The sequence below is a fragment of the Phlebotomus argentipes genome, unplaced genomic scaffold (assembly GCF_947086385.1).
Source record: "Phlebotomus argentipes unplaced genomic scaffold, Phlebotomus argentipes genome assembly contig_33, whole genome shotgun sequence".
Taxonomy (NCBI): domain Eukaryota; kingdom Metazoa; phylum Arthropoda; class Insecta; order Diptera; family Psychodidae; genus Phlebotomus; species Phlebotomus argentipes.
This window is the reverse complement of record NW_026776167.1, coordinates 201,386-210,100: the sequence shown is the minus strand read 5'-3', so window position 1 is coordinate 210,100 and position 8,715 is coordinate 201,386. Positions and strand designations below refer to the sequence as shown.

At 39.2% G+C, this 8,715-nt stretch overlaps 1 protein-coding gene across 1 annotated transcript; it reads right to left on the bottom strand.

Moving 5' to 3' along the window:
• Window positions 1–7: 7 nt before the first annotated feature.
• Window positions 8–8,712, bottom strand: LOC132256923 (irregular chiasm C-roughest protein-like; the record flags this gene model as incomplete). The annotated part of the gene is made up of 10 exons (XM_059753532.1): window positions 8–4,197; window positions 4,959–5,236; window positions 5,497–5,863; window positions 5,942–6,359; window positions 6,861–6,988; window positions 7,211–7,313; window positions 7,389–7,565; window positions 7,839–8,039; window positions 8,204–8,355; window positions 8,418–8,712. Coding segments are annotated over 10 exons (2,481 nt in total), but the record flags the coding sequence as incomplete, so codon positions are not given.
• Window positions 8,713–8,715: the final 3 nt, after the last annotated feature.

The window sequence follows — 8,715 nt, the reverse complement described above, 5'->3', positions numbered from 1 at the left end:
TTCAATCAAGTGGCACAATCGATTCAATTATGAAGTCGAAAACCATGCTCTGTCATTCTCGAGAAGTTCCTTGACCTCGACCTAGTGTGTTCAATTAGAGAAGAAAGGAAAAAAAAGAGAATGAAGGGAAATCTCAATAACAGTCGTCTGAAAAATATTCATGTTGAGTACCGAAATCGCCCACAAGAGGTCAGCCAGTTCTAGCCAAGACACATACCACATTATTATAGTAAAGCTCTGAATAGCTCTTTTCCTATGAGCTTTTGGGTTTGAAAAGCATCAATCCTGAAGAAGAAACGAATCATCATTGAGTAAAATACAGTTGGTTCATTTTATAATGATTTTATTATATAATATTTCTTTTCTCAACTTTTTATTCGTAAATTATGATTATTCTTTTAAAGGTAAATCTAACCAGAAAATTTTCTTTATCCTTATTCTAAAGCATTTATTAGCTAAAAATCTAAATTTTATGTATGACTTTTTATATGATTCAATTCACGATTTTCTTTTAACATCCCTTTTTTTATTTTAAAGTGATATTCTATATACAAAGTCTCCTAAATTCTCTATATTAAAATTATTTTGTTTACTCCTCTTAGTCAAACAATAATTGATTCGTATAGAATTGACTTATGTGTAATGAAATGGATCTTAATATATACATTATAAGAAAATTTCTTCTTTCTTTCTTCCTCCATGAGAATGGAGAATTATATACTCTTTAGTATCTTCCGTAAACATTACTCACGCTTATGCGGTAGGTAATAATATAAAATCGATTTCTTAAGAAATACACATTATTAATAGAACTCATTAAAAAAGTCTATCTACATTTTGCATTCCTTATCTTATGTACATTATATATCATTTTATTTTAAATCTTTTTCACAAATCAGTCGAGTTGTTTCTTTAATATGTATTCTAAGCAATTATTTATAATAGAATTGAGGGAAAAATTCGTAGAATAGTTTCTTGTTACAAAGATCTCTGTACATTGTGTACAAGAAGTAATATCAAATGCCTAGATTCTAAATTAAAATATTAAAGCAATCATAATGTTTCTAGGAAACCTAAATGTTAGGTTAATCAGTGTGACAAAAATGCTCGTTGACATGTTTGGAATTGAATTTTAATTGTTATACCGAATGAAGAGTGTGTAATTTTTGGCTTATTGGCAATCATATGACAAGTTCGTAGTTGAAGCCTTATGAAATAATTTATGTATGCGCCTAAAACTGTCCTACTTTTGAAAATCGATTCAGAACTTTCGCAAATATCGACAGATTTACATAACAGTAAAAAAGTGGATTTATGTATAAGGAAAACTGCATATGCAATGTTGAAATTGACTCAATAAAAATTTTATCATCAGAATTTTTGTTATGAGAGCCCTCAAAGTAATGCAACGTAACGTGCCAAACATACATATGTTTTCACATTCACATACTTTTGTCTAGTTGCAATTTGCTTGTAAATGGAAAAAATCTGTTTTGGTCGATAATTCTGAATTTTTCATCAACAAAGTTTGTCATTTTGTGAAATTCAATCAGAAGTATTACACTATCATTCTGCTGTTATCTCGCCCTTTGCACTCATCGAAGACCACGCATAATGTATAAGCTAAAGAGCCTAAGATATTTGTTCTTCCAATCCTAACTATAACGTTAAAGTAATGTAAAGCACACGATGATGATTTCAAGTATTTAAAAACTTTCTTAATTTGTTCAAGTCTGATATGAGACAATGTATATTATAAATGTTTCGACAATATTCGATTCAATTTTTCTTCCTTTTCTGTCTATTTTAGAATCACATTATCTGTTTTTAGTAGTCGAAGAAATTAGCAGTGAGGAGGCAACACGAGATTTCTTGTTTTAAATTTCTTTATCTCATTTTTCCTAGTAATTTTTCTTATGTACATATTTACAATACAGGTTTTTTTCTCAAAAATTCTGTCAGATTCTTTTTTCTACTTAAAGGAGAAAATTTAATTTTCTTCTCAAATGGTAACAATTTATTTTTTCATACTGTCCAAAAAAAATGAAGGGTTTTCTTTTCGGGTGAATTTGTTATTTTTTCTTACAATACCTGCAAAGAATATACTTTCAATGAAATCTCAAACATTAAATCCAATAATTCATCTAATATAATACTCATCAATTTGTAGATAAAATACTTTTTCGTCATAATCCTTAACAAAGGCCACGCAAAACTCTTGCTGAAGTTTTTTAGTTTCAATTATTCTTTTCCATTTGTCTGTTATTTTGCTGCTTCAATCCTGTGAGAAATGGAAGGACTTTTTCTTTGCAAAAAATATTTTTGCACAAAAAGCATTCTATGCTCCTTCATGTGTAAATTCGAGAGAAAGTAATTTCCTTCAAATTGACACACTTTCAAAATCGCCTGTTATGTTCATTTTTTTCTCCTTATTGCAAAAATTGTGAATAAATGTCTGTTGTAAAACCTTTCAGAATGACATATCATCAATTTTAACATAAAATTTCGATGACTTTATCAATTCGCTATCATTGTGATTCAAATGACAATCTCGTTGATATGAACCAACATGCTTGATTAATAAATTTTTAATTTACTTGGCAGAACTGAATTGAATGTATATACATTAGTATTAAGGCCACATGACAATCTTTCTTTATGTAGTACATCCATCTGCATACATATTCACATTACGTCGTTTCAATAAATAGGGGATATTATGTACAGACATTACATTACTTTAACCGATAAGCACACGATTATACACTTAATCCTTACAAACTCGTTCGTCTTAAATTTCACCGAGATGTTCTATATTTCCTTGACCTTGATAAAGTCAATGGAAATGCACGAAACACTTAAAAATCGAGATATTAAATGATGCACTTACATTACACGCACACGATCTTGTTCATAAGCATCGCCTATTTACGGTTCGGATTGAAATATTGCAACATTTAATTAAAGAAAATATTACCTAATGCAAGATTCCTTACGAATAACATTTGTTCTCTTTTTTTGTTAATTAGGAAATGAAGGAAATATCACTCTACGCACTGAAGTTTTCTTTTCGAACATTTTTTGGCATTCCTTATCCAGCTGAATAATAAATAGGTCCTTATGCAGTAATGAAAAATATATAATCTGAACTTTATGCTTCAATTTTCCATTATTTTAAAAATTTGGGAAATTATTTATATTGTGTATACTTTTAGTTTTAAATACGATTTAAATAAATTGTGTGAAAGATTTTTTATAATTGAAATCTATTTCAATCCGGTGTAGTTCGTCATTTATTTTTCTTCCATTGTCAGATCGAGGCATACAAGAGAGAGAAGAAACGTTTTCGAAAAACGGTTTTCTCTCTATTTTCCTTACTTTCTTGCTTACAAATTCATATGATTCTAAATCACGCGAAAAAGGTGATTTTTGTACGTTTGCCAGCTGTTTTCAATCACGATTTTTGGAATTCTTGAAAAATTGGCAAAATTTCCCGAAAATACTTGATATTCTTGAAACAATACTTACATTTCTGGATATTCGCAATTTTTGACGAGAGAAATATTCGAATATCAATGAATTGGAAACGTTAATCATTCTCCTCTGTAATGTACGCACTTTCTCTGCTGGACGAAAGAACAACGATTTCTGTCAATTCGTCGACTTTCTAGTCTTTTTGCATTCGGACCTCTGTATGGAATTTCAAGAGCACACGCGACGCCCTTGGGCGCACAGAAGGACCTCCTCAGAAGTTGACCTTAGTATTGTCTTTGACACAGATTAAACCACTCAATAGCGCTAATGCTATTATCACATATCGACTTTAGCTGGGCTTTTAGACGTGCGTCGCGAGCGCGCCGGTCTTCTTCAGGTTGCCGTTGGCCGGCAGGATGAACTGACCCGAGCTGCTCGCCGACACTTGGCTGGGAAGGAGAGTTGTTGTGCTGCCGCCGCCCAGGCTGCCCACGCTGCCGAGACTGATGCCACTGGAGCCAGATGTGGTCGTGGTGGGCGGCGTCGCCTGTGTGAGCCGCGTGGCGGCATTGTATGGCGGGGGCGCCGGCGTTGCGGCGGGATTAGCCGTACTGGGCGGCGGGAGGGGCGGGAGAGAGGCGTTCGATGTCCGAAGATACGGATTTCCGTATGTGGCACTGTATCGTGGATCTATACTAAGGCCGTTCTGCAGAAGTGGTTGTCCTGCGCATGGAAAAGCGTGTGAATTAATTAGTCCATCAGCTAAAGGAGAGGTTGAATGTTTATCAGTTAAAGTGTCGCTGTGTTTATATAAATTATCGGGCAGAAAGGGTGAGTTTTATGTAATTATCCAGCCCAGTAGTGAACGGAGCATTTTACAATCGGGTCGGATAATGAATGAACAAGTGAATTTATTCTTTGTAAAAATAAAAATTAATGTCATTGGGTCACTTTGCCTCATTCCACCCTGCGAGGTTAACGTATTCATAAAAATTATAAAGTATAAAACATTGTGTTTGTAAACTTTTATGGACAATCTGTACATGAATATTTAACGTCAAATTGAATGAAAATATTTGAGGAGAATTTGAATAACAAGGCAACAATCAGAGAATTTAAAGGCTTTGAACGGTTTGAGCAGCAAATAAAGCTTTCTATGGTGGAGAGCAGCATAAGGGTTATTTTGCAGGGTGGCCGAGCATTCATAGTTTTGCATATGGGCACGAAGCATAAACACCTCATTGTTGCCCCACACTTTGTTCGCCACATTCCGTTGAGTGTGCGATCTCAAAAGTGGAAATTGAACCCAAGTTTTGAACGTGTTGGTGTGCCAACTTCAGCTGACTCAACAAGGATTTTCTTGCCAAACACAGAGTGAGACGAAAGTCATTTTCATGCTTCCCGTTTCTATTCTGCGTGTTGGAATACACCAAATGTTGGTGTGCATTCATACAATCCATCTCTCGTCCACATTGCATACTTACCGAGAAAACCATTCGGGAGCGAATTCAGACTATTCTGGACACTCGGTAGTCCATTATCTTGGCGCAGCTCCGTGGCTCTGTGGCGATTCAAACTGAAAGTGCCACCAGTTGGCAATTGGCCGTTCATGGCGGCACTCGATGTCCTAAGCGCCGTGAGAGTCTGCGGTGGTGGACTATAATCTCGTGCATAATCCACATAAGGTACATAGCCATTGTTGTTCTGGCCAGACTTCAACTGTTGCAAATGTCCTAATGGGTCCGTGTAATCTCCAGAGTACCTATAAATATACATTGGTGATTTCAGAGGAGCCACAACATCAGACAGTGTGCAATACTGCATGCCGTATACTAAGATAACACAGCATAATTATTAATACAGGATTGGCATTGGAGAAATCCCCTTTGTTCTCAATGAGATATGTAACTAAATGCACATATGGCAACGGTATCTCATCGTGCATGTTAAGCATACACAGTGTATCAATCGATACTACTCAGGAGAAAAATCCAACTGGAGGAATTTCAAAGATCGTCTCACCGATAGTCGTTGGGGATTTTGACTGGACCAGCGAGCGGAACGCCTCCGACTGTCGTTGTTCCTTGATTGGAGCCCAGAATGTTGGCTGCGAGGCGAGTGGCGATGCTGTCAGAGCCGGAGCATGTCTCTGAGTAGTCAGGCTCGCAGGACCCAGACCGAATGTCCACTTTTAGGTCACTTATGTTGGAAGAGCGGTCACTCTCTTTGCACCCCTTCTCAGAAATGTGGTGCTCAGGAATCACATCGGCCGGTGGCAGTTTCTTCTTGCCACGCTTCAGGAAGATACACAGGAAGATGACGACGAGAATTGTTATCGCCACCGACAGTCCCACACACACGATAATTATCAGGGAGGGTGCTATCGTTTCTGCATAATGATATCCAATTAGTCACGTTTTGTGCGGTTCAGCTAGAGCTGATATGATGTAAACGGGGTTATACTTACGTGGCAGGAGGTCAATTTCCAAGATATCATTGCCATAGTCATTCACAACGGTGCAATTGTATCGACCGAAGTGGCGTGATTGACTCTCACGGATTATCAGGGTGGATTTGATGCCTTCCGGAACTGGGTCTTCCAGTATTGAGTAGTCCTGATCGTTGCTCGTGTTGATTTCTCGCCCATTGAATGTCCACGAGACGTGGCGAGCCTTGGGCACTGAGAATGCCACACACTCCAGCCTCGCATTGTCCCCCACAATGCCATGCTGACGCTGGGCTGACGATATCACTGGCGGTCCCTTCAGGTACACCGTGGCTTCGGCCCCAATCTCCGGGAAGCCCATCACGCTCGCCTTGCAATAGTATCGCCCGGCGGTCTCTTGTGTCACGGTAACAGTGAAATTCGACGATGTCCGCACGACCTGAGGAAGAAAATTTACCTTTTTCACCAATAAACACGCATCAGTGCAAGAGTCATTGCAAGAATCCGAGAGAAATTCGTTTAAAATAGTTCTAATTTGAGGAAAGGTTAAAGCTGTCCTTTGGTTTAGATCTAAAATTTAAGTTTTCTTAGAAGAAGTGTACACAGAAACTGAAGGCATCTTGATTTAGGTCAAATTGCACTTCAAGAATAAATATGCAGAAAACGTTGAAAATGTGTCTTTATCTTATTTTACTCTAACAGAAGGAAGACAAACACAAATTTTGTATGAATAAACAACTAAAAGAGTCGTGAAGAATGTGGAAAATGTTATTTTATAGTCAGCTTCCAAATAATGAATGCCACAGTTATTGCTATGCATAAGCAAATTTCCTTTCACAAGTTGTGCCATAAGTGAATTTGTGAGCATCTCTTTGATTTCCAGCATTCATCATATGGTAGCTTGATGTTATGCTTTGTTAAATCATTCAGGGAAACTTACTCGATCCGCCGGATCGTGGATCCACACAATATCCGGAGTCGGATTGCCGTCAACGTCACAGAACAGTGACACCTCTGTGCCAACGTCGGCCTCCACGGACTTCGGGCGCGTCCTGAACGCTGGACCATCTGTATGGAGAGAAGCGGGGGACAAAATGTGAGCTATATGAGAATGATGAGTTTGCCAATTAATTATGGTGGGTTTCCACGCAATATCCCTCTAGCATGTGATGTTTACAATAAACACAAATGATGAGAAATGGACTGGGACGGGAAATCATCCCCAATTTTAGGGGGCGCACTTTGTGAGAAATGCAAATCAATTGGTGACACACCATCCCCGACACTTACAGCTAATATCCAGAGTTTCGCTCTCCTCGCTCTTCCCAACGGCGTTGTGGACTTCACATTTTACAATGGCATCGTGAAATTTGCGCGTGATGTTGTGGATTAGCTGGAAATAGTTACGAAAGAGGGACAGCATGAGTGACCAGGAACAATTTTATTTGAGTAAAATGCCGTTTTATACCATTTCGGTCGTATAGTCGCCCACCACAAGCTCGTCATTGATGTACCACCGATACGTCAGATCGTTGGGATTGGCGTCCGCGTGACAAGACAATCGCACTTCCGCGCCCTCGGGAATCCGACCGCCAGCTAGAGCGCCTCCAATCACAGAAACTGTCACTTTTGGTGCATATTTCACCTGCAAAAACACAATTCTATGGTCAATATTAACGCCAGACAAGATTGTTTTTTTCTTGCCACTGATGAGATCATTTCTGAGCTTTCAACGGGAAAAGTGTTAATCGAGGAATAACATATTTGTGTATGAACATCATTGGCCCCTGACTTTTTTCCCCATCCTGATGGTGTAACTATTCTGTGCAAATTGAAATTCCAGAGGAGTGATATGTGTGCACATTTAGTGGTTTTCCTTCGTCAAGCTACATGTAATGGATTGCACATATGTACGTACCTCCAATTTCAATTTAGCCGCTCGATATGTTCGATCGGCGGTGTTTTGCGCTTGGCACGTGAATGTTGTGTTATGATGCTCCTTCTTTGGAGTCAATTTCAACACTGATTTCGCAGTGAAGCGTCTCGAATCCGGCAGTGGTTCCTTCATGTAATCTATTCCGGCCGTGAGTACGTTTCCCAAGCCATCAATCCACGTAATCTAAATATTTCATAGAGAGAGGGAGGAAAATCGAGATGAGCAAAACACTTGAATGGCTATATCAACGTGAGAGGAAATTCTTATCACAGGAATTCATGTTCTCGCCTCCCTGGCTTCTGGACTGGATGTGGATATCGGGTGTCTGTGAGCAAAAGTTCAATTACCTCAGCCGCTGGCTTTCCCCCAATAGAGATGCACTCTAATTCTATTTCACGATCTTCTGTGGTCACCATAAAATCACCTTGAATTATTTTCGGTGGCTCTGGCGGCACGAGAACCGTCAATGTGGCAAAACGTGAACGAATTCCCAATTGACCTGCAGGCAAAACACCAATATTCAGCGACCACTATATCTATAGCAAGGGGCAATAATCATACCATCTGCACCCGGTCCGACTTGGCACTGATACTTGGCGTCATCGTCCAACATAACGGGATACACGTCCAGCGAATAGTCACCCTCCTCATCGCTACCCACCATCGAATATCGGTCGAAGCCGCTCAAGTTGCGATGGGTGCCCAGGCCAAAGTCGTCCTTTGTCCACTGAAGCATGCCCACCTTGTCAATCACGCGACACGGAAGCGTCACGCGTGACCCGACGATGGCAGTCTGGTCCTGTGGCTCCATGGCGAAGCGCTGTCCATGCGACTTCCCATTGGTGCCCACCTTAGCGCC